The 26791-nt window shown below is 42.2% G+C and overlaps 1 protein-coding gene across 2 annotated transcripts in view; it reads right to left on the bottom strand.

The window, feature by feature from the left end:
• SYNPR (synaptoporin) overlaps positions 1–26791 on the bottom strand; it is a 300920-nt gene that overhangs the window by 101885 nt on the left and 172244 nt on the right. For both annotated transcript variants that reach the window (XM_057706222.1, XM_057706221.1), the window contains one exon: positions 17574–17698. In XM_057706222.1, coding sequence (XP_057562205.1) covers positions 17574–17698 — 125 coding nt within the window. The remainder of the gene's footprint in view (positions 1–17573; positions 17699–26791) is intronic.

The following is a 26791-nucleotide window of genomic DNA, read 5'->3' on the forward strand; positions in this document are numbered from 1 at the left end:
GCAAAGGATTCCCACTGCATCCAGAACAAAATGCAAGTATGGCCCATGAGGCTCTGTCTCTTATTGGCCCCTGCATAACTCACTGTACCCCACTCTCCTTTTCATTCACTGTGTTCTCCCTGCACTATTCTTCTATCTATTCCTCTACTGCGCCAGGTTCCCTCCTGCATTTGCACCTGCTCTTACTTCTTCATGTTCCACCTGGATCCTTCCATAGTTCACCCTTCTTGTCATTCACCTCTCAGCTTAAATGTCCACTCATAAGAGGGACCTCCCTGACTACTCCATTACCTGCTATTATCCACCGTATCACTGTTTAATTTTTGTCATTGTGCCTATGTGACATGATCTTGGTCTCTGGCTTGTTTGTGTGTTTCTTTCCCCTGTTCTTTGCCCTCACTACGATGTTAAGTAAGCTCCAGGAGAAGAAAGACCCAATGTAACTTGCTCTCCACTTGATCTCCATCACCAAGAACAGTTCCTTGTACACAGTAAGCATTCAAAAACTGTGCTATATATCTGGAGAAAACCATAATTCGAAAAGATACGTGCACCCCAATGTTCACTGCAGCACTGTTTACAATAGCCAAGACATGGAAGCAACCTAAATATCCATTGACAGATAAATGGATAAAGATTGTATATACATATACAGTGGAATATTAGCCATAAAACAGAATGAAATAATGCCATTTGCAGCAACATGGATGGATCTAGAGATTATCATGCTAAGTGAAGTAAGTCAGACAAAGAGAAATATCATATGATACCACTTATATGTGGAATTTAAAAAAATGATACAAATGAATTTATTCACAAAATAGAAACAGACACAGACTTTGAAAACAAACTTATGGGGAAACATGGCTCAGAAGGAGAGATAACAGGAGTTTGGGATTAACATAAATACACTGCTATATAAAATAGATAATCAACAAGGACCTACTGCATAGCACAGGGAACTGGACTCAGTGTTCTGTAATGACTTACATGGGAAAAGAATCTGAAAAAGAGTGGACATATGATATATTTACAGCTGAATTACTTTGCTGTACACCTGAAACTAACACAATATTGTAAATCAACTCTACTCCAATATAAAAGAAAAATTAAATTAAAAAATGTGCTAAATGAATGAATGAGTCTTTGTTCCAGTAACATATACAGACTGTTGATCAACTAATAATTCAGTACCTACCCATCATCCAATGAGCTGAGATGGGTGGGGCCCCTAGGACCCAAACATGGCTAAGTATGGGCTGGAGCTGCAGCAGAGGGCAAGCCCTCTACACTCACCTGGTTCATACCTGGCATGCACTGACTGATCAAATGAGTAAATGGACAAGTTCAAAAGTTCAACAAGTCTCTAAGGGCTCCTGGTGATATACAGTGAGACTCTGAAAGATGAGCTGAGTATGCTTTGCTTTTTTTTTCGTCCTGTTTGTATTTCTCTTCCAGGAAGCATTATAAAAAGGGTTAGGGACACACTGTTTATTTGGCTAGCGGCATTTGGTTGAAAATTGAAATGATTTTTAAAACTCTAGAAACACAGTCATCCGGGCACTAGTGATGAGCCTGAGCTAGAAAGTAATTCACATCACATTTTCATTTAGTCTTGTGTAACATAAGGCATTTACATTCACTTTCTTCTATGGTGCTGTTTGTTCCAATATGGAATATTTATGCTTCATTTCTTTTTTAATCTGCATAAAGGAAATGTTAAACTTTGTCATTTTTTTTGAGAACATTCACTCTGCAGAGAGACTAAATTCCATCTCTAAAGACCATGGTAATCAGAGTAGTAATTTCAGGTTTTGAAATGGTAACGTTCAAGTCAGTCTAAGAGGATGACTTAAACTGACAAAAAATCATATTTAATGGTGCACCATTGACAGCATTTACTCTCTCGTAATCATTCAGGGTGACTGGTGAAAAGACCAGAGAAACCAGTCCTTTCTCATTTTGACAAGCAAGAAACTAAACACAGAGATATAAGTAAGACTAAATTCTTAAAAATTAACCCTGAAGACAAATTATTTTATGTTACTTTTGTATCTGCGAGAGACCAGGGGTTGGCAAACAAATTCTCTTTGCAATCACTATTGGGCAGACTGTTTCCAGTGCCAACATTTAATGAGGGTTTGTTAAGATGAGCACCATGGCATAAATTAATTTGATATATGAATTCTTAAAAAGTTCTATCACACTGTGTAAATATTAATTTGTCAATTTAGGCAATTTGTTCTAGACCTCCTTGTCGCTAGTAAAGATTAACAGGGCCTTAATTCCAATTATCTGCACTGTGACTCTGTGTGATGGTGATATTGGGGAAGGATTTCAGGGACATTAGTGCAAATTCCTGTATAATTGAGGACTTGCCGTGGGTCCTAACGAGCCATGTTATCTGTGTCTCAATTTCATCTATGTGGAGTGTTCTTTTAAAAGACTAAGCTTCATGGAAAGAGAACCTATTCTTTTTTCATTTTTAAATCTCCATCCTTGCCAGGCACCGTGCCTGGCCCAGAGTCAGTGTTGCATCGATTAGCAGAGCTCATCAGAGTGCCCTGAGGGGTGCTGATTCCAGGGATCAGATATAAAGAAAGATGAGTACACAGCTCTTCAAAAATTTTCGCCAAGGATACAAATGTCTAATATAACAACATGCCTATCGTCGCTAATAAAGTCACTATGTACCTGTATAGGATTCCATTATTGGGTAGAATGTGAAGAAACAGGCACCTTCATGTCCTCCTGGTGGGCATCTAAATTGATTTCTGGAGCAGAGTTTGGCAAAATCTCTCAAAATTTAAGGCTTATATACCTTTGGCCCCAGGCACTCACCTTACAAATGCAGTTATAAAACTATGTTAACTGCAGCAATGTTTGTAATGGTGAAAAACTAAAACAACCTAAATATCCATCAATGAGTGATTGGCTTAACAAATTATGGTACAGCTATGAGGCCAAAGAATGTAGTAGATCCATAAAAGCTGACGTGGGAGGATATTTACAATTAAAAAAAAAAAAGAATTAATTTGCAAATGATATTTACACCAAAATCAGTTTGTATAAAAATGAGTACAAAAAAAAAATAGAGTACATGCCAAGAAAAAGTCTGAAATGATACACATTGAAACTCTTGATAGTTATTCTCCCTGCGAAGTTACATTAAGGAGGATCCTGATATTCTACTTCATTAATTTTTGTACAATGGGATTTTTAGAACAGAAAAAATAAAGTGTTCCTTTTTCTAATATAAAAGAGATTTAAAAATGTGGTGATAGGGGTTGGGGTGGTGTGAATTGGGAGGTTGGGGTTGCCATATATACATTACTAATAAGAAAAAAAATCAAATTGTACACTAAATATATGCAGTTCATTGTATGTCAATTATATCTCAATAAAAGTTCTTAAAAAAATAAAAATGTGGTGATAAACAACAGAATGTAAGTGCCTTAGATGACGGAATATCAAATGGTGGAAGAAAGGGTAGAAAATGAATGCCCTGGTTCATTTATGTAGAGGTTGCTGAGCATAATTTTCAGCTAATTTCTAAAGAACCCTAGAGCTAATCAAGGACATCTCAGAAGAAGTCTGAACTCTTCACTTAAGGAAAAATGGTTCTCTGTGCTTTCCCCTTATTTCCGATGTCTCAGTGCTAGGCTTAAGGAGCATTATAACTAAAGCGCCTTGGCTGTGATCAAAGATGTTCAAGTCCCTCGATTGGTATCTGGGAAATCTCCACTCCCCAACTCCTGGTTCCCTCCACAGTCCACCCCTTTGCCAGGGAAACGAGAACCTGCTGAAGCACTAAACCCTTCGGTGTAACTGCATTCTTAGAAAACCCTGCCATTTATGGGACTCCTTAACAGTCTCCAAGTGACAGCTGCTACTTTGGCATAAAATCTTTCAAATTAAAAAGTGAAACATTCTACAAACAGTATGAGCAACAGCTTATTTCTTGTGAATTCTAGCCAGCTGCCAAAGGAAACAGGGTGATGATGATAGCTCCAGCCTGGGATTGTTTTGCCTTCAGAGTTTATTCCTGGAGCTGAGAAATCAACTGGAAAATAAATGCCAGTAATTCTGAGTCCCAAGGAACATAATGTCCCCAAGAACCATTCCCTACATCCCTCTTGCCTGCCCAGCTTGCCTGCTGGTGGAGAGGAGGCTCGAAGTCTAGGAGTGAGGGAAGAATCTCTGCTACGGTGGTGGTCTGTCAACTCAGGGACATCACTGCTGCTCCCCACGGCGGGATGGTGAAGAGCATGACCTTTGAGGGAAGCCAAACCCAGCTGTTCAAAGTCTGGTCCTGCCACTTATCAGCTGCGTGGCCTTGGGCAAGTTATTCAATCTCAGTGAGCTTTAGTTTTCTCCCTGTCAAGTGGAGTTCAGGGTAGCTATCTCACTGGGATGTTGTCAGCACTAAAGCATACAACGCGTGCGATGGGTTTTGTACAGCTCCTCACATATGGTCAAATGACCAACAGACAGTGGCTTCTGTTTGATGATAGTGATGCTGGTGCTGAAGACCTCCTTCATCACCTTCATCATCATCTCCACCATCATTCTTTGTTGTTAAAATAGAGGTTGGAGTTGTCGGTAAACAACTCCATTGAGACACCTATGGAAGTCACAAGACTTGGACAGGTTTCCAGGTTTGGCATTTACTAGTTTGTGTGACCTTGAATAAAGTGTTAAGTCTCTGTGTGCTGATCTGCAGAAAGTGAAAACAAAAAACAAAAACTCTAGCTCTGCCTCTGTTACAGTGCTGTTGTGACAGTCAAGGGGATAACGACCCTACCAATAATGGATACATATGTGTATATGTGTATACATACACACACATATACACACATATATAAAATATACTACTCCTTTTGATTTCTACCCTAATTGCTACTTGGCCTCGGGAGGAAAGGCAGCTAGCACTTCAGCCCCTTTTGGGGGGATATGCCTAGATGCATATTATGGAGGGGGCTTGGTAGTGAAATTGCTAGTTTGCCCATCACTACCAAGTTTAAATTATCATTCGCTTTTTCGTCACTTACTGTTTTTCATTCTGAGAGTAATGTATGTCACAAAGAAACCTTGGGAATAACAGGAAATAGAAACATCCATTTGCTTAGTCATGGTACTTTCCTTTTCCTATTTTATCCTGTTAAGGATCACAAATAAGGCAAGCGTTTGCTAAAGCCAAAGTGTAATCTCAATTAAAAAAAAAAATCTATGAATGTAAAAACACAAAATATCAGGCAATGGCAAATCGAAATTCTGCTTATTTTATTTATTTCTCCTTGGATCAGCAGTTCTCCAATTTCTGGGTGTCTAGGAATTATTTGGGGACTTTTTAAGTGTTGATACCGAGCCCCACCAGCAGTCATGCTGATGGGTAGGTCTGGGTTAGGAGCTTGGAATCTCCATTTTTAACAAGCTTTCTACATGATACGGTTGTGGGGGGTCCCTGAACCTGACTTGGAGAGACAGTCTAACGTCCTGACTCAAGTCCAGGCCTCTGAATTCACACAGCTGGATCCTGGAAGAGGAATTAGGAATGCAAATCCCAGCCTCACAGATGTTACTATTTGATGCCCCAGGCCCCCATGCATTTACTTCTGACTGCCCAGCATCTGGCAAGCAAGGCAGTTGAGCACTTGCCTCCTTTATATTTGACCTCATGGTCCTCAGAGAATTCAATTCCTCTTCTGGCTCACAAAATGCCATTCTCTCAGGGATGGGTGGGGCTGGGAAGCAGGGGACACACGGGTCTCCACTATTCATCTGACACCAGCTGGACCTCCTAAAGTATAGTGTGACTTCTGGCCACTGCTTGATAGCTCCAGGGGATTCGAAGAATGCTCCAACATTCTTCCCAAAGAGAAGGCAGCAGGGGTGGAGGTTAACAGGATGGAGCAGGCACCTAACATTTCCAAGGGACGTGCAGACAGATGTGAGTGGGATGGTTCCTTCTGACATTCCTGGGCTATTGCTATAGCTGAATCCCTTTATCATTTTCTAGGCTACTCAACCCCTGCCCCCCACCCTCTGCCTCCAATTCTAGAAAACAGCTGAAAGGAAGAACGAGTAGAATTTGTTTTTCCTAACTTTGAAAAAAGCGATGTTTGCACTCTTCTAGGGACTAGAGCTTCTCCCAGGTAATGAGGCTCGGCCCACCACACTGCCCCATGACTGCTCTCTAAAACGACGCACAGGGAGACTGAGAACTACATAAAAGGCTCACCCAGCATACACTGATTTAATCTCTGCTACTTGTCACCTCCCTGTGGGAACTCAACAGAAACAACAGCCTTGATTATATAACCTACAATTATTTTCAATAATGCCCAAATCCTGGTTTTAAAAGCCCTGCTCAGATTTTACCGAAATAGGACAAATATCAGAACAAGCCTCATGAGGCTGGAAGAAAAAGACATATAGAGTGATTCTGTTGACTTTTTACATGTTCTTCTGCTCTCTCTGAAGCAGCAGTGGCTGGGGCACTACCTGGGTTCCCAGTTCCCCGTAAAAGGAAAGTGTATCTCTGCTTTCATCAAATTAGAGGTCTAATTCTCTTAAGAAAGCATCAGTCCAATTTGCTCATTTTGTAGATGAGGAAACTGATGTTCAGAGAGGAATTCTGTGCTGGCCATTGTCTGTCCTCACTTCCATGACCTGCTCGTCCCCTGCTCTGCTTTGCTTCTCAGGGGCCTGATTTCCTTTCCAACTGGCTTTCAGTTAGGTTGGGCCAATGGGAAGCTCTTGTGGGAGGCTGGAGGGCAGGAGCAAGGGAGAAGCCAGAATATCTCTTCCCCTTTGGGTCACATGGCCAGCAGCAGCTGCTTCTCTACCTTGGTTCAGTGCTCCTCTGGACACCTCATCCACCCATGGTCCCAGCTTCTGTCACATGAGTGTCCCATCTGGTGCTCTCATAAGACCACACTTCCCTCTATGCCTCTTGCCCAGGGGTCAGTAAACTTTTCTTTTTAAGGAACCGATAGTAAATAATTCAGTCTTTATGGGCCAACAGGCAACACCAAGGATGTTTTGTAGGTACTTATACAACTACAATGTTTAAAGTGTAATCATTAAAAAGCATAAAAGCCATTCTTAGCTCATGGACAAGCAGGCTGTAGGCTGGCTGGATTTGGCTCAAGGGCTTAACTTTGCCATCCACGCTCCAGCTGCAGGGGTTGTGGTGAATTCCTGCAGTCACTAATCTCTGGATGACTTCCTGATCCACCATCCAAGCCCTGCCTCCCCAGCTCCCTATATTAACTTTTTAAAATTGAATCACTTGGCATGAAGTCTCCTTTCCTGACTGATATAGGCAGTGACTTGTTTCAAAGTACATTGCATGAAGTGGAATTATCATCCACTTCCTATATTTCTTATTGCCTTCAGAAATGCATTCACAAACACGTCTCGACGGAATCGTGTAAGTTTCCACTCAAGGTCAGTCAGCTGGCTGCCTACTTGTGTTTTGACTGTCCTGAATAGCATGCAGTGTGGAAAAACCAGTGACCCCTCCCAAGGGGTTGCCCACAGCTAACGCTGGAAACAAGAAAGTGAAAATATTAAAGTTGATTCCCAGACTGACCACATGCTACCCAGCATCATTGGCAAAAGTGATGGAAAGAGCTGGGAACAGATGACAAACCGGGCTGGGCTGTAGATGCAAATGTCCATGAGAGGTGAGGTATGGATGACCCTGCAAATCTGACATGCTACGTCCCACACAGTACCCTCCCCATTGCCTCCACTGTGTCTAAGCCCCCACGGTCTCTTCCCTGCACGGCTGCAGCTGCCTCCTAACCGGCCTCCCTGACTTCACCCCTGCCCCATGCTCCCTTAAGACTGTCTTCATAGTTGCAAGCCAGATCTTTTAAAAACATAAATTGCATAGCCCTGCTACTCAAAACCTCCAACGATTTCCCATCTCACTCAGTATAAAATCTCAATATGTCATGTTATCTAAGCAGACCCTGTGTGATCCAGCTGCTGTCCAGTTCTTCGAGCTCATCTCCTCCAACCCTCCCCCACCTCCTCCTTCTAACCTAGCAGCGCTGGTCTCCTCACTGGTTCGCAGACTCTCCGCAAGCTGAGACGACGTCGGGCCCCCCGGGCGCTGGCTCTTCTCTCTCCCTGGAATACACCCTCAGGGATCTCCGAGGAACGCAGCTGTCTCTTCCTCTCTCTTAATTCTCCCAGGTCTGTGCTCCACTGTCACTTCAGCAGAGAGATTTCCCCAACCAGCTAATCTAACACAGCACAGCTTCTCCCTGTGTCCCCTTCATCATCTTAATCTCCTCAGCATAGCCCGAGCTGTTCCCTCGGCTTAGATCATTCTTCCTCTCCTCTTTTGCTTGTTTTGTGTGTGTGTTTAAAATTTTTTTCTTTAATTTTACTGAAGTACAGTTGATTTACAATGTTGTGTTTAATTTCTGCTGTACAGCAAAGTGACTGAGTTATACATATATACATTCTTTTTCATATTCTTTTCCATTACGGTTTATCCCAGGATACGGAATACAGTTCCCAGTGCTCTGCACTAGGACCTTGTGGTTTATCCATCCTATGTATAACAGTTTACGTCTCCTAATCCCAAACTCCCAATCCTTCCCTCCCCCACTCCCTTTCCTCTCCTCTTGTGACTGGCTTAAATGCCATCTCCCCAGGGAGGTCCTTCTGGATCATCCTACATGAGCAGGTGTCCTTTAACCCTCTCCATCCCCACTTCACATTTCTGTAGAGTGTTCACCTTTTCTTATAAACCACCACTACCGTGTGTGGGGGGGTATATGAGTGTGTGTGCAAGTGTTCTTTGTCTAGCTCTTTACTGTCTTCCTCCCGTTCCCAAATGATTGTAAATTTCATGAGGGAAGAGGCTGTGTCTACTTCACCAACCAACACATATCAAGTGCCTCTATAGTTCAGGGCCTTGTACACTGTAAGCGCTCAATAAATGTTTACAGAGAGAAGGAATAAATGATCCAACATGAGATCAGTCACAGATCTAGGAGAGATGATTAAAGAGTATTAGCGGCCCCATTGCATTAGCGGCCATTGGTTGCTCACCCCTATCTCTCTGGTACTCACCATTTCTGTATGCAATGATGGCTTTCTAAAGCAAGCATCACCATCTCTGCCAGAAGGCTTCACGGGCTGCAAGTGCATGCTTGGTCTGCATGCAGTGCTGGGAAGTTAATGGCTATAGGAGCAGCTTTTGATGGCCAGCAGGAGTTGGTAGATAATTACCCCAGCTTCATCACCTGTCAGAAGTGAAGCATCTTATCCATGCTTTCCTAGAAGTGTCAGTTGCCCCAGGTGCCCACCGTGGTACCTTGCTCATTAATCCACTGTTCACTGGCTTTCCTCCCTTCTTTGTCTCACTACCCCACACTTTACTGGTATTTCCAGGGATCGCCTGCCAAGAAAACTACAAATCCTTGTCTCAGCATGTGCTTTTGGGAGAACGCAAACTAAGACATCCTTCTGTGGAATTCCCCACCACCGTCCTTTTGGAGAAGTGTTGCAACAAAAATGTTGCCGTCTAGCAGTTACTCAGGTAGCAAAGGAATCAGGGGGCTGAGGTGGTGTAAATGAGTTGGTCATTCTCTAATTGCTTAATTTAACCCATTTTATGGCAGCAGCCAGTGTGCCACATTTCCTGTGATCTCTGCAGACGTTCTCTGCAAATGATAGCGCCTCTCTTCATTGTACATATCTCCAAATGGGACAGTCTTTGGTCTACAACTGCCCTCTGTGCCAGTTCCTTGCACCAAATTCTATTGGTAAAATTAACGACAAGGAAGATACAATTCACTGAACACTTGATGTGCACCGGATTCAGCTGCACAAACAACTTGTATAACCTGATTGAACGGGACAACCATACTCTGAGGAAAGCACTCTTATTTCCTTCTTAGAGTAAGGAAACCTAGGCCCAGGCAGACTATAACTTTCCCGTCTGCTGGCTGGCAGACCTTGGATATGAAGCCAGGGGTGTGGCCAGAGAGCCACCATTAATCCTTTGGCTACATCATCTTCCAATCTCCCCAACTGTCTGCCCCAGGGAACCATCAGGTCTCATCATATCCAAAATTTATTTTAAGGCAAGACATTAAAATGAGATACAGTAGTTATAAAGTTTCTGAAATTTCAGCCAAAAAGAGTGAAACCCTCTGGTAATGAGAAACAATAAACACATACTCAGATGTAATTGCAAATGCAGCATTTCCTGAACAAGAGATATACAAAAGTTGCAGCTCTTAACATTTTATTTTCCCCAATTTGGCCCTTATGATTAAAAAAAAAAGTTTACCACCATTGCTCTAGGGTAAGGATCCTAGGGGAAAAATGCTTTCCCCCATGACAGAGCCAGCATTACCAGACAAAGGCCCCAAATCCACAGCTTTCCTGGCATTAACCGCTACCTGTCCCCATGTTCCAGATAGAAGTGGGCGAATCAGAGCAAGTGGCCAGAGTCATAGAGAGAACAGTGCTTCTACAGGCAGTGCCCGGCAAGCCGCCCCGGATTGCCTTTCCCTCAACACAGAAGACCCATCGTTGAGTTCTGTTTCAAGGCTCGCAAAGATTAGACTCAAGGGTCTCATTCTCCCATCCCGCTCACACCGAACAATCCCAGGAAGATCATGCCTATGCCACCAAGTGTTTCTGTTCTGTACTTTAGGAAGCTTTCATTTTTCCATGAGTTTAATGAGAAAAAAAAAAAAAAAATAGGCCCAATAAGAATACCTTCCAGAGCAACCCAAATAAGCGTCAAAGAGTTAAAGCAAGTCAATAAATGCGAAATCGTTAAATATGTACACTTCTTTTAATGTCTGCATATCGGGAGAGCAAGGCATGGGGAAGATCCCATTCTGGGTAAAATATAACATAATAAAGGGGTCATTTTGTTGTCTTGAGGGTAATTTTGCTAACTAACTAGACTATCTTCTTCAGCTCCATATTTTTAATTACCTCTTCTTGGTAATGAAAGTAAAAACAATACGCTAAAAGACTTACTGAGTGCCAGGCCTTCTTTTAACCATTTCCTATATATGATTCATTTACTACAACACCCCTATGAAATAGGTAACACTGTCTCTGTTTTCCAGATAAGGAACAGAGGTGGTAAGCAATAGTCTCAACAAAACACAGCAAGTAAGTTCCAGAGTGGGGATTTGAACCGAGGCAATCCATCTTTAGAGTTCAAGCTACATTATGTTGCTTCAGTAGATTCACAGTGTAAAAAGTCGTAAAGCTTACTGTAGGAAATCTGGAAAATGTGGACAGGTGTACAAAGAATATTTGATGCACTCATAATCTCACCACCTAGAATTAAATTAACATTTTGATGCAGTGATCATGACATAATCTCTATTAATATGACATAGATTTTGTTGTTATCCCAAGAGAAAGGCTGTGTGATTAATCACCAAATTTGGAGAATGTATTTGCGGTAGACTAACAAACTATAGAGTACATCCTAGACAAAAATTCATCTTGGGAACCTCATGGATCGCCTCCCAAATCTGAGTAATCATCTAATTTTCAGAAACTAAGGCTGAAGTACATGCTACAATGACTGTCAATTGGAAAAGACCTACCGCATATGCTGAGATACCATGGACAGAGAAAACCAACCATGGCTTCGAATTCCAAGCTTGAACTGAAAACCACTAAAGGAGATATCTGACCAAGCTGGTTTTCATATAAGCAACAGTGTACAACATGATTTAGAGTGAGAGGAAATAGGAATCTATCTATCTATCTATCTATCTATCTATCTATCTATCTATCTATCTATCATCTTCTATCATCTATCTATCTTTACCTCTTTCTACCTATCCATCCATCAATCCATCCATTCTCCCACCCACTTACCCACCCATCCATTCATCCATCTACTTTCTTTATTGTTGGTTATTCACACAATGGTAGTGTCTTAGGTTGAATTACCTGGAAGCAGACCCTGAGATGAAGATTTGAATGCAATTTGGTTTTGGAAGATTCATCTCTGGAAACACCAATAGGCTGGTGGAGAATTGAGACAGGAAAGGGAAAGCAGGTAGGAGAAGGTATGTTAATGACCATGCTTCCACTGTGGGAAGTGCCTGCTGGGTACTTCTGAGAGATGGGGTGGGACCTGGCGTAGAGCTGTACCCCACGAGAGGTGAGGCAGATAGGACACTTATCCTCCAACTCACATTTGCCATTGGATGAAGGCTGCTCCAGGAGACATTAACTCCCCAGCATTTCTGGCCTGCCTGGCATAGTGACCAAGCACGCTCCTGTGGCTAAAGAAAGCTCTTTAATAGCCATATGGACTTACAATAAAAAGTGTAGTGTGAACTGTGAGGGCCTGACAGGTATGGGCAATGGCAGTATGTGCTACAGCCAGCCAGTATGAAATCGAACACAACTGCAATCATTACATCTGTCTGTCTCTCTATCTCTCTATCTATCTATCCATCTATCTATCTATCATCGATCTATCTCTCTATCTATCCATCTATCTATCTATCTATCTATCTATCTATCTATCTATCTATCTATCTATCTCTCTATCTATCTCATCATCTATCTATCTATCTCTGTAAGTGTTATCTGAGGAAATGACTCTTTTGGTGTCTGCCTACCACATTTTATTTTAACTGATTCCCTATTTTTGGACACATAAATTGTTTCTAATTTTGAAGGACTCAGAATAATTCAACAATAAATACATTTGCACACACTTCTTTCCCTATAGCTCTAGTTATTTCTTTAGGATAAATTAATCAAGGGCAATTCTGTTAATTACCTACAGCAGGGATTATTAATCTCATATCTATAAGAATGCTTGAAATTGACAGAAAACTAATATTTTTTCTATCCTGACGGGAGTCTCCAGACATGAAAGTTACACAACAACTTAATTTATTTTTATGATGAATCTGCTGTTATTCTCTGTATTCAGTTGTTCTCAAATGATGGAAGATTTTTACACCTTTATTATGGAACCCTTTATTACTGTCTAGCCAAGGTGGCAAGTTTATCACCATGCCATCAAATGAGCTGATTACTTTCAAGCAGCCAGAGGTAAACACCTTCTCGATAAGAAGGTCATTAACAACCTTGCTCTCTTTCTTCACAAACATCATCTCATGTAGGCTTAAGGGAGAATGCTTCCTTAGCATTTTGCATTGTATTTGTCTGAGGGAAGACAAACCAAACTCTATTTCCCATCCTCCAACAGGCTGGCATGCTTTCTTTCCTACTGAAACATCTCATGAAATTCCTTAATGACCACCATTCATTCCATCCACTGGCCTTTTAGTTTTCACTCCTTGACTTCTTTGAAGTGCTGAGTGGCATCACTCATGCCTGACGTATCCCTACCTTCCGTGAAGCCTACACGTGCCTGGTTGTCCCCCCCCCCCCCCACCTTTTCCTTTTGGCTCTTCTTGGTCTCCCTCAGTCACTGCTCTCCTTCTTCATTTCTTCAGAGTGTGGGCATCTCCCCTAGCTTAGCCCTGTGTGCCCACTCTTCCATCTCTCCTGATGACCTCTCTTCTTCTAGGACTTATTTTTCACTCCATGAAGATGACTCGTGAAGCCCCATTTCCAGGCTTCCCCTATCTCTTCTTACATGGGGTTCAAGCATGAAACTTCTTGAAAGAAAACACCTCAAACTTGGCAAGATCAAATCCAGATTTATCTTCTCCACTTTAAAATGGTTTCCTTTATTATTCTCTCTTTATCTCCTTTAACTCCTTCTCTCTATTCCATCACTTGGGAGTTCAACGTCTTTTAAAATCTTGCCCAAAGTCATCTTTCCAACCTAATCACTTTACTCCATCATCATTTTTGGCTCTACTCAGCATGTTTCAAACAACCTGAACATTACTTTCTTCAGTTTTTATTCCAATTAGTAGATTATATTATAGAACACATGAAATCCAAAAGTTTGGATGTGATTTTCTATGTGATGCTGACCAAATTTCTCTCAGCTCAGTCCTCTCAATAGGAACCACAGAAGCCCCTTCACAGAGATGGTGCAGTAATTATGTAGTACACTCTGAGTCTTCAAAACTAACCTTTGCCATGAAAACTTTTACTCCCATAGCCCCCAAACTCTCCACTCTGACCTCCTCTATCTTTCATGTGACAGGCATCAAGTATAAATGCAAAGTGTTAGCTGGCATTCCTCAAGTAGGCCTCCTCCATATGTGTTAAATTTCTTAAAATAAGAAACTCTACTTCACATTTTTGTGTATAAAGTGCTAAAAATATTGAACCCAGAATCGCCCCCCCCCAAATTATCAAATGAGTTTTCTATTAAAGTAGCACATCATAGTAGATGAGAAAAAGTTAAATACTCCTTGTTCATTTCAATCACAGACCAAAAGGCAGGTCAGGTAGCAAATGTTTTATTCCCACAGTAAAAGGATATATTGCTGAATTAAATTCCTTCTGATAGAAGTGTGCATCAAAAATGCACACATGCCGTGGTGTGAAGGAGTTGCAATTTGAGCATATTTATTAGAAGCAGCACACGAATATTTTGTAAATTATCTAACATTTTATAATTGACATTATCTCACATGTGATAATCTGATAAGGAAGTTGAGTAGCTTCCTTTGATCTGTCATTTACAGACTCATTGCTTTTGTTCAAATGACTTGGCATTAGAGTTTACCGTCTTCCCTGTGTTTGCAATAAATGAAATAATCAGAAGCTGCTGAATGCTCTTGCTTTATGTCTAAGATTATAATCGTCATTGACATTAGCTTGTAAAATTTTAGAATAACTTTTTGATGATTTCCATCACCGACATCTTGCTAACTCAACTTCTTCTGAAACAAATGACTCCAGAATAATCTGTATCAATTCTAGATGTGGTCTCGTACTATTGAAATCTTCCCCAAGAAGACAGTGGCACCGCATTTTAAAGTATCCAAATGCACGATTGAAATTGCAACTCTTTGGAATGGAATGTGATTCTCTTAGAGGGATATTAGTGGGACAAAAACGCATGACATTCTGTGGGAGGAGATAGGCTATTGACTTCTTTAGTAGACAGTAAATTCTGTACAGATGTGGTACGCAGAGTGACAAAAGCTTTCTTGCTTTTTTCTAGAACGGTGCTTTTTAAATTGCTTCTAGGAGACCTAGGGTTCTGAGGAGCTATTACCAGGGCTGTAGAGCAGGGGGTGGGCAGTATGTGTGGCAGGAAGAGGGCTGAGGAAGATCAGCTGGATGCTTCAAGCCTCCTTCCTCTTCGTGTTCAACTTTTTCATTGACTTCTATCTGTTACAGAGAGCTTCAGAGCAAGACAGGATATGGAAGGAAAGTCCTGCTACTAAAAAGGAAGTGGTGCATAATTTGTGTTTCAGAACCCAAATAAAAATCTTTCAAATGAGCAGGGCCACGATCCTTATAGATGGCAGTGAATATTTTTATCCAACTTCTCCAGTTGCTTTTAATTCGGCCAGTAATATGTCTTAGGAAGAAGATGAAGATGCCCAAGGCTGGACAATGTTTGCGGGAAAGGCCTTTTCAAGCTGTCCGCTTAGCTAAGGACGACATAAAGTTAAATATCACCCTGTTCTCCACCCCCACCCCAACCACGGCACTGGTTTCCCACCTACCCAGGTTTCTTGACTACTGTCTTTTAGTTTGAGGGACAAAGAGACCCGTGCTCAATGCTCAGTGACCTGTTGCTCTTCAAATATTAAGGGATTGACCTTCAAGTCATCTGCTTCTACCTTATCTCTTGGTGGGAAATCCTTGTAGAAAGTAATGCAGACCTTACAACGTCATGAATAATGTTACTAAGCATCCCACCGCTGTTGCTCAGCCAGTGGCAGTTCTCCTCTGCTCTCCTCGACCCCCTGTGTTGATCAACAATCATGCGTTGGCTTGGCCATTCCACACAAAAGGCAAGGAGCTCCTCCAGAACCTTCAGACTTGTCAAGCATCCCCACCCCCATTTCCACTAGCATAAGAAGCTCTTATTACTAAAATACCAGGCATTCTATGCTTCATATTTCTCTGCTTCGGACTCTCTTATTAGTTATTTAGGAGAGTATCTACTTGAGCAGAGGTGTTTGCAACATTTAGTACTATACAACTCTTAAAAACCATTTAATACGTTGGTATACATGCCACGTCTGTGTGACTCATTGGCTTGTGAACAGACAGGCAATGTTTTGGACTAGGAAAAGTTCACTAAATCAACATACTAAGGATGTGTTTCATGATATACAAATCTTCCGAGACACTCAGTGAGAAAGGGTTTCTGTGGTCCAATATATTTGGGGAAACATTGTGTTCTTGGTGATTGCAAATGTGTATTAGAAGGGCAAAGTATTAAGAAGTACTTCTTAAACTTATTTTACTGTATCATTTTAAAATTCTCCCGGCCTCGCTCCCTCTTCCCTTCCCTCTCCCCCTCCTACTCTCTATCCCTTTCTTCTTACTTTCTTCCCCCTTTCCTTTCTTTTTAGAAACATTAAATCTCTATGGCTCCATGGGAAAGATTTTGGAAAACACTGTACTTGCCTGCTTAAGAAAAATTTTTAGGGGCTACTTTCTACTTTTCTCTGTAATTCCAGAGGCAGCACTGTATCTGGCACAAAATGAATATTCAACAAATGTTTGCTATATGGAAGTGCACACAGGAGAGTATATTAGTTAGACGCCAAAATATTGTGTTGAAAGTTGTTTTCAAAAATTACACCAGTTATTTGGTACCAAGTGTTTGGTAATTTTACAGAAACAAATTATTTAAAATTTGAATTCAATTAATCCACTTTGGGTACATGGATCAGAATCACAAGGTGTCTGATTTGGGACAAGTCCTGACAGGTATTTAGGCATCATTTTATAGACAGGTCTAATCTTTCACAGTGAGTTTATAAAGAGGTTGAAAGAGTTATTTCAAGCAACTTAAGTATAGGAACAGAGATGTGAGTTCTGGGCTTAACCCAAGTGGGTTCAAACACTGACTCTGCTGCTTACGGGCTAAGGGAAAGTGGGCAAATGCCTCTGTGCCCAGTTTCTTCATTTGAAAATGGTGATGGTACTTGTACTCCCCTCAAAAGGTCATTCTGGTGATGTAATGAGATTAAACAGGTAAAAAGCTAAGCACAATGGCACATGGAAACAATATTAGCTGTTAATATCATTAAACACAGTATCAACCAGGATTGCATAAGTCGATGTGAAATGAGAGGTGACTACACAATTCGAGAGAGAATCTGGGAGAGATTATGATTAGAAATATGGACAGGGAGGAAGGAATTGGATAACTGAGGTCTCCATATTGATAGACCCCAATACTGTGCCATTTGTTGCAATTTTGGGGAGGGGAGGAGAGTTCATTCTGGTTTGAAGGTCCAACTCCCAGGGAATAACTTTTCCTAGGGTAGGGTGTTGGGTGGGCATTTTACTTGTTTGGGCATTTTGCGGGCTCCAAGAGAAGCCTTACTTTTCAACCCAGAAGTCCCTGGGAGATTGGATTTTTTTTAGAAACCACAGAAGGAAGAAAATGCTCTGCCTCTTTGTGGAGGGGCACCACTCCCTACCTGAACGGGTAGGCAAACGCTACGTCAATGCTGAGGTTACTTTCCGTCTTGTTGAGGCAGTCCACACTCAGCCGCAGGCCTCCGGAATAGCCACCGCATGTTGCAAATGCAAAGATTGCAAAAAGCTGGGGAGAACAAAGAAACAAAAGAGAAGGCAGCTATTAGGATGGTGTTGATCTCAGGAGAGCTGTTGACAGGAGTTTAGCATCTGCACTGAGGGAAGTTAGGGCATCTTCTAAAGTGTGGCATCATATTTAGTTCAGGCTGGAATGAAGGCAGGGTGATGATGGGGAATGGGGTGGTGGGGTTTGAAAAAATTGTCTGGAAAGTTGGAGTAATTTTGCTTGCAGAAAAATTAAACACAAGGACAAAATATCTGTGTTTGAGACCAAATATCTGAGGCTGTCATGCCTCAGAAGGTAGAGATGTAATCTCACATCAAAAGCTCTGGAAAGCTACAACCAGGGATTCATGATGGATATCTCCAGGCGGGAAGAATTGGGGATGTTTCCTTCCTTGCTTCTTTTTGTGTACCTGTATTTTCTGCAATAAACATGTTTTGTCTTCTGGAATACTATAGATTAAAAAAGTGCATAGTCAGAGAATTTTAGAGTTGATGGGTGGAGGAGGAAGGTGAATATCTAAGGTGTGCTATTCCAGAGCATAAGATCTCAGTATATGACAGCCTCGACACCCCCTTGGTGGTTATATCTGTGTTACTTGCTTTTTCTGAGTCCACTATTAAAAGGTTCAACTAGTTACTAACTAATGTCATAGTCCAGGGGTCCCCAACCCCCAGGCTGTGGACCAGTTGTTTACTTTCTCAAAGAACCAGCTTTTAGTTTCATTGATCTTTCCTATTGTTTTTGAGTCTCTAATTATCACTTTGATCTCTGTTATTTCCTTTCTTCTACTAACTTTGGGCTTCATTCTTCTTTTCCTACATTACATCTACTTCCTGTAGGTGTAATTTTAGGTTGTTTGAGATTTTTCTTGTTTCCTGAGGTAGGCCTGTATCACTATAAAGTTCCCTCTTAGATCCACCTTTGATGTGTCGCACGGATTTAGCAAGGGTATGTTTCCATTTTCATTCATCTCCAAGTATTTTCTGATTTCCTCTTTAACTTCTTCAGTGATCCATTGGTCAGAAGAAGTGTGTTTGGTAGCATGTTGTTTAGCCTTTAAGTCTTTGTGTTTTTCACAGTTTTCTTCTTGTAATTGAGAGTCTAGTCTTATACCATTGTGGTCAGAAAAAATGCTTGATATGATTTCAGTCTTCTTAAATTTACAGAGACTCATTTTGTGGTCTAACATGTGATCTCTCCTGGAGAATGTTCTAAGGGCATTTGAGAAAAATGTGTATCCTGCTCTTTTGGGGTGGAATATTCTGTATTTATACATTAAGTCAATGTGATATAATATGTCATTTAAAGCTAATGTCTCCTTATTGATTTTCTGTCTGGATGATCTACCCATTGATGTACGCGGGTGTTAAAGTCCCCTACTATTATTGTATTACTATCAATTTCTCCTTTTATGTCTGTTAATATTTGCTTTATGTTGGATTGATCTTTTTTTATTATTATGTAATGCCTTTCTTTGTCCCTTTTTACAGTCTTTGTTTTAAAGTCTATTTCATCTGATACAGGCATTGATACCCCATCCATTTGCATAGAATATCTTTTCCCATTCCTTCACTTTCTGTGTGTGTATTTAACTCTGAAGTGGCTTTGAGGCCCAGCTGAGACTGTAGTGGGTGCCCTGGTGTGTGGGGCTGAACCTCTGGAGCAGGAGCCACCTTGGAGGGGCGCCAGTGCCAGCTGGGGATGCCTGCTGGGTGGAGCTGCTTTGGAGGAGCGAGCTGGGGCAGGCGGGTTGGGTGGGGTAGGTCCTCAGGGAAGCACCAGGCTGGTGCGCACTGTGATAGCTAAGTCGATGGACAGTGATGGAAATGGTACATGCCAGTGTCGGGCCTGCCAGGTGGAAGGAAAGCTTGTAAAAAATGGCATCTGCCACTGCTTTTGTCCCTGGAGAAAGCGCCACCAGATCTCTGCTCCTCCAGCACATACCCTAAATCTAGTCAATGAATCTCTTTCTCTTATGACACAGGCGTTTTTTAAGCTGCTGTCTCTGCAATGGGACTTGGAGCAAATGAGTGTGTTTGCGTGCTCTTCAAGAACAGAGTCTCAGTTTCCCACAGTCCTCTGGCTTTCAAAGCCAGATGTTATAGAGGCTCATCTTCCTGGTACAGGTCCCTCAGGCTGGGGAGCCCAATGTGGGGCTTGAACCCCTCGCTCCTCAGGAGAACCTGCCATGGCTGTGATATCCCTCCCACTGTGGGTAGGTTCTGACTAGACCACGTCTCTGTTCCTTCTGCCCATCTCAATGTGGCCTTTTCCTTACATCCTTAGTTTTAGAAAACCTGTTCTGCTAGTCTTCAGGTCGTTCTCAGAGATAGTTGTTCTACATGTAGTTGTAGTTTTAGTGTGTCCATGGGAGGAGGTGAGCTCAGGCTCTTCCTACTCTGCCATCTCGATCCAGAATCCACCAAGTTACCAGTTCTTAAGATCAGCATTTTCAAATAGAAACAACTTGACCAAATGATATAGTAGATGTAGTGAAAGCAAAATGTGCTTATATGTGTTAATGTGTGTAAAGCATTTAGAACAGATCCTGGCACAAGAAAAAGCACTCAGTTAAGTGTTAAGAGTTATTACTGTAAATAAATGTGGATGAACTTTTTGGTAAGACCTTGCAGGACATAAAATAGGAAATTTAGACCCACTCCCTGGCTAAATCTATATGACCATCAGTCCCAGTGAACCAACGTCCAAGCACTCTGGAAAAACTGATCTTTTTTGCTTTGTTTGCTTTTCTTCCTGGTTTATACTACCGATGGGACTTGAGGGGGCATTTAGAAGGTACTCCAACCCACTGTGAAATCTGGGGATGATACACACAGAACACCAAGGCCGAAGGGAATCAGATCTTTATCCCTGTGGTGTGATGTGCTCATGACCAAATGCTCTTTCTGTCAGCCTTTAGTACAGGTAGGAGCAAGGAGAACATGATTTTAACTGCTCAATGCTTACATCTAGGTTTCATCCTACTATCCTGGACGTCTCAGCCCTTAGTGCCGTGTCATGATAGCACCTCTGGTATGATCTCTTCCAGAAGGAAGAATGGAGTCATGGGGCCCAAAGCCCTGTGACATCAGTGGAGATAGCCCTTTCCTCACCAGAACAACAGAGATATCCTCTGTATCTTCCCAAATCACTGAGAGAATAAAACGAGATGGAGTATGTATTTACATGTAGCCCCCTCTCAATTCATGCAGAGATCTGCATGGTATTTACACACGTGCACTCCTCTGGGCAAGAGTTCTACGAGTGTAGTCAACACCTGTATATGTAAAGGTTAGGAGGCATTACCTGTTGTTGCCATAAATCATGTACTATGGGTTAGGTATGTGCCCAGCACTTAACATACATGATCATTTTTCCTCCTGACAACAACAGTGTGTGTGTGTGTGTGTGTGTGTGTGTGTGTGAAGCTCAATATTACTATATTAAAAATGTGGCAAAATAGCATAATGGTTTCAAACAGCTGTATTCTTAAAAAATTCCCTGAAACATTAAAATGTAGTGGTTTAGAGGTAAAGAGCCCAAAGACAAATCCTTTACATTCAGTGCTTAATGGCCACAAAGAAACTGCCTTTGGCTTTTCATCTTATATTAAAGTGCTTTACATACAGTAAGATATTACTAACACTACCATGCAGAGAACTTAAGATGGAATGATTATTAAGTATTTAAATTATGTATTTAGCTCAATATGTTTGAACTAAAAGAAGGAAGGCATCAGAGTATTGAAATCACACACACCACTGTCTTCTTTACTATTGATCTCTGAAAACATAAGATGTTGTACTTGAGTCAAATATGATACCTATGGGCTTTCTGGTTACCTTCCCTTCCCCACAGTGCTCATTGTTTAAAGAGAAATGGTACTGTGTGACTGATATCAAACACACGGGTTTGGTGAAGATTAAACAGATAATGTCTGTGTAACATTGGAAGAGTCAAATCCTGCTGAGTGAATAACACATTGCAGGGATGGTTGATTCCATACTTGAGAGAGTGAAATTAGCTCCTTCAGAGTATATCAGCTAGGGATCTGGTTCTGTAATTAGAATACATCAGGACAGCGTGGAGAGAGGGAAATGGAAGCTCTTTGTGGACTCAAAATTCTCTTGTTGTTGCAGAAAAATGTAGAGTTGGAGGGAACTTTGGAAATTCTCTTATGATTCCCTTCCTAAAAGGCTGCCCAGCTACTCCACCCTCGGTGGTACAGGGGAGCAGTTCTAGAGTCAGGCAGACATGAGCTTGAGTCCAATTCCTAGCTGTCTGACACTGAGCGAGTTATTTTAACTTCTCCAAACCTCAGTCCTAAATCCACTAAATCAGGACTAATTCAGTGGCTTATTTAGCAGCTGTTTAATGGTGTATTTACCAGGTGCCAGATGGTGGGGACAGAAAAGTAAAAAAGTCAGAGAAAAGACAAAGTAGGTCCCTGCCTGCTCTGGAGCTTAATGTTGGATGGGGATTGGGACAGAACTAAAAGAACCTACAAATAAAATAATTACAAATTGCGTTCAGTGTTGGGAGGGGAACCTCTGCCAGACAGGGTGTTACACCCGAGGATGTCACATTTACACTAAGACCTTGAGGATGAAGGAGAGCAAGCCACGGGTGACGAAGGGTGGGGTGGAGGGACGAGTTCTGGGCAGAGGGCACAGCTCAAGTGAAAGCTCCGAGGGAGGAAAGGCTTGACAAGTTCAAGGATCCCGTGGAAGGTCAATGTGGCAGTTGGCCAGTGAACGAGGTTGAGAGTAATTTAGTGCACGTGATTTTGTGTACATTAGCTGATGCGAAGCATCAGGCTCAGAGCCCTCAATAAACTATTAAAATCTCCCCTCCTCTTCCTTCTCCTCAACCCCCTCCCACCACCACACTAGTGAAGAAATTGAGAACTAGAGAAGAAAATTCACTTGTTCCAACTCAGCTAGAGCAGAGCTGGAACTAGAATCCTGGTCTGTAGACTCCCTCAGTCAGCAGTCCTCTAATTAGCTCTAGAATAACGGGGAGAACATATTTTTGGCCACATGGATAGAAGGATTGTCAAATGGTCCAGGCTTCTTTGCCCAGAAATGCACCACAGGGCTTTAGTGGCCTGAGGTTTTCCATGTGCCCCATTAGTGTCTCACATATTGCAAAGCCCACTGCCAAGGAGGATGGGTACTTTGCTCTCTCTTTCTCCTTTCCTTCTTTCTTTCCTTTTCTCCCTTCCTTTCTTCCTTCCCTCTTCTCCTCCCTACCACTTCCTCTTTTCACCATTAATGGGGTAGAAGATTTTAGAAGAAGAATCTTGGAAGATGCTATAAAGAGACATAAACTTCCTCAGCTTTACAAGTGTTGCTCAGAGAGGTCTTCAATACTAGCAAGAGGACAGCTTGTGTGTCTTGTAGATGCTTGGCTCTATGAGACTAACGCTAATTCCTGAGACAGACAATATCCCCTCCTGGGAGATGGAAGAGATGGGAAAACTTTGTGGTATGCAGCCAGGAAGGAATGAGAACTGGGGGTGGGTCCTGGAAGGCTCAGGAGGGAGAAGAGCCTGTGTGTGAGGTATAGACAGAGATGAGACAGAAGAATGCAAGGGAAAAATTTCCACCTGAGGCCAACTCTCTAACAACTGTACACGACTTGATGACAGACATAAAGACACTGTGTTTGTGTGTGTGCAAGTGCACATGTGTGATTTTCTCTAAGCTCTGGGCTCTGTGTTCATCCTAAGCCAAACCTGTGCCTTCCTTCTGGTAATGCAATGTACTCACTCACCATCCTAGACATCAAGGGTACAGCCCAGCGGCAGAAGTCCATCTACCCAAAACAAGTGAAATTATAAAAGCTTTCTCTTTAGTCAGAATGGACATCAACAAAAAGTCTACAAATAACAAATGTTGGAGAGGGTGTGTAGAAAAAGGAACCTTTCTACACTGTTGGTGGGAATGTAAATTGATGCAGCCACTATAAAGAACAGTATTGAGGCTCCTTAAAAAACTAAAAATAGAGTTACCATATGATTCAGAGATCCCACTCCTGGGTAGATATCTGAATAAAACCAAAATTTGAAAAGATACACACCTTCCAACGTTTATAGCAGCACTATTTACAATAGCCAAGGCAGGGAAGCAACTTAAGTGTCCATCGACAGATGAGTGGACAAAGAAGATGTGGACTATTACTCAGCCATAAAAAAGAATGAAATAATGCCATTGGCAGCAACATGGATGGACTGAGAGATTGTCATACTAAGTGAAGTAAGTCAGAAAGAGAAAGACAAATACCATGTGATATGTGCTTATATGTGGTATATAAAAAATGATACAAAACAGAAATAGACTCACAAACATAGAAAATGAACTTATGGTTACCAAAGGGGAAGGGGGGGGGATAAATCAGGAATTTGGGATTAAAATATTCACATTACTATATATAAAACAGATAACCAACAAGGACCTACTGTATAGCACAGGAAACTCTACTCAGTATCTTGTAATAACCTATAATGAAAAAGAATCCAAAAAAGAATCACTTTGCTGTACACTTGAAACTAACACAACATTGTAAATCAACTATATTTCAAGAAAAAATAAAAAAGAAGAAAAAGTCCTGTGTTGCTATCTGTCCTCAAGGTCCCAATTCTCCTCAAACAGAGCAGACTCCTCACCCTCCAGCGCACTCTCAGGTAATCAATATCATAACCACTGGCCCAGTCGCTCACTTCCCTTGAGTTCAGGAGACTGAAATAAATCTCCTGTGATGAACTCGCATTTCACTACTGTCTGGGATGATCTACGGCTCTGTTCCTAACAACAAAAATTACTCTCTAAATGGATGAAATTAGCCAGCAGAGACTTCCCTTGCATGCAGCCTGATTAGGAATACATTCAGGTGAAAGAGAACAGAAGCATTGCCTTGCACTTTCTGGCTTAATAAGCATCCACAAACCAAAATCCCCCACAGCAGGAATATCTTCACACAGTTAACAATACCAAAGGTCCTCCCCTGGAAAGAGGTCAAGCCTCTCCTTCCCGCGAATTAATCGAACCATACAGGGAATATCAGTGAAAGGTGCTATTAATCCTTCCAGTTAATTTGCAAGGCATAGTTGAAAGCACTAGGTTGGAGGAGGACAGGAAATCAGGCTGATTAATGGCTCTCATGGGGATTGTGGTCTGCAGCGAAGTCAGGGAGGGGACATCTTCCAGGGCCTGATACACAACCTCGGGCATGAAAGATGCCTTGGAAGAAATAAGTGAGAGTAAGGAGCCTGGCTGGAAAGAGATTGGGAGATTGGGACCAAACATTGGTACTTCTCTTACTACCAAGCTGTGTGTGCTGACAATCAGATCTCCAGAGGATAAAGCTTTGATTTATAGCATTTGCCAATTTCCATGGTATAAATACTCCCATCATGGCCAATTCCAAGCTACCAACACAACACCTCTGAACTTTGACTGGGAAGAGAGCTGCACAGTCCGCTGTGCTCTAGCACACCACTGCCACCAAAGGAATTTCCCTGACTCTTCCCTGGAGCAAGAACCACGGACTGATTTCATTGATTCACTCCTCTTATTTCGTATTCACTCTTATTTCATATCTCATATTTTCTCTTATTTCATATCACTCACCTTGGGCTTCTTTCACTGATTCACTTCAATTACTCGTTTATTTATTCATTTATCCCTTCAATCACTTATTATTCACGTACTGATTTAACTACTCTAGGAGAGGCCACTGATGCTCTGCTTAGATCCCCGCAGCCCACCCCAGAGGCCACCTGCATTTTCGGGGGACAGTCCTCATACACATCAAAGACTCCTCCCCAAACACAAGTCTCTCTGCTGAGGGCTTTCTCAGGCAGCAGGAATGCAGCCTGTGACGGGGGCACGGTGCAAGTCTCTGGGAGTCAATTCCCTGGCCGCTTCCAAACAAACTGGTGGATAAACCTGCAGTGCCCTTGTCTGTCTGTGGGGAAATTTTGAGGTGTGTTCAGTACAGTTTTTCCCAATGGGATTAAGTTCCTGTTGCTCACAGCAACAGCTGCTCATAGATGACTCCCTTGGTGGGAGTTTTCCTTTTTCTGTCTCATTTCCCCACTCATCATTGTGCTTCCTGGCATCACCTGTCAGGTCACCTGGTTGAGCCTAATTTCTTGCATTTTCAAAAAGCAGGTCTCAGGATCTGCTTTTGGGGAAAGCAACTCAGACAGTTACCAAACACTGACCCAGCACCGATTACTCTCCAGACACTAAAATAGCCCTAGGACTATTAGGACTGTATTAATGAAAGGACAAGTACCACCCAGTACCACCTTAGCTCACGCCCCTCAGCTTCTAGCTTGCTGCAGCCCTCTCCAAATAAGCTGAGCTCCTTTGCAAACAGAAGGTCTTCTCGGACTACGTTGTCTAGAGGGGGGCTCCTGACTCCAGCCCACCCCCACCCTGACTCCCATTATTCCCTGCTGCTGTTGTTGCTTACCTGAGCTGATATTTAAAAATCTGTATTTGTCTGGCATAGCGTATTCAACTGTTTATGTTTTGTCTGACCACTTCCCCAAGGAAAGGTAATACCATTGTCTTTGTTTACTGATGAATCTCAGCCCTTGCCAAGAAGTAGGTGCTCCCTGAACACCTGTTGACTAAATATGTACATATATTCCACTCCCCCACCTCCCGGGAACTTGCTGTCTATTGGGGGATGTGGACAAGTGGACGAACAGGAGGAGTGACAGTGCTTTACAGTGGTGGCGGTCACTGGAGCACGCTAGAGGAAAATGTGCATGCTTGCAGAGGGGTGGAGGGAACATGAGGAGAGGAGGGGAGTATGGAGGAATGAAGAGCTAAGCAGACACCAGGCAAGCATGCCAGGTTTAGCCAGGTAAGAGGGAGAAAATGAGTGTTCTAGGCAGAGGGAGCAGCAAGTCAAAGACACTCAGGTGAGCAAGTGAGCCACATCTGAGCCGTGCAGTTGGCAGGACAGGAGCAGACACTGTAAGATGGGAAGAAAGTGGTGACTCCACTCAGGAGGCAGCAGGGACGTGTCAGGTCTGGTCTAGCAAGGATCTGAAAACTATGGCCCCTGGGCCATGTC

This window comes from Hippopotamus amphibius, chromosome 13, assembly GCF_030028045.1.
Source record: "Hippopotamus amphibius kiboko isolate mHipAmp2 chromosome 13, mHipAmp2.hap2, whole genome shotgun sequence".
Classification (NCBI taxonomy): domain Eukaryota; kingdom Metazoa; phylum Chordata; class Mammalia; order Artiodactyla; family Hippopotamidae; genus Hippopotamus; species Hippopotamus amphibius.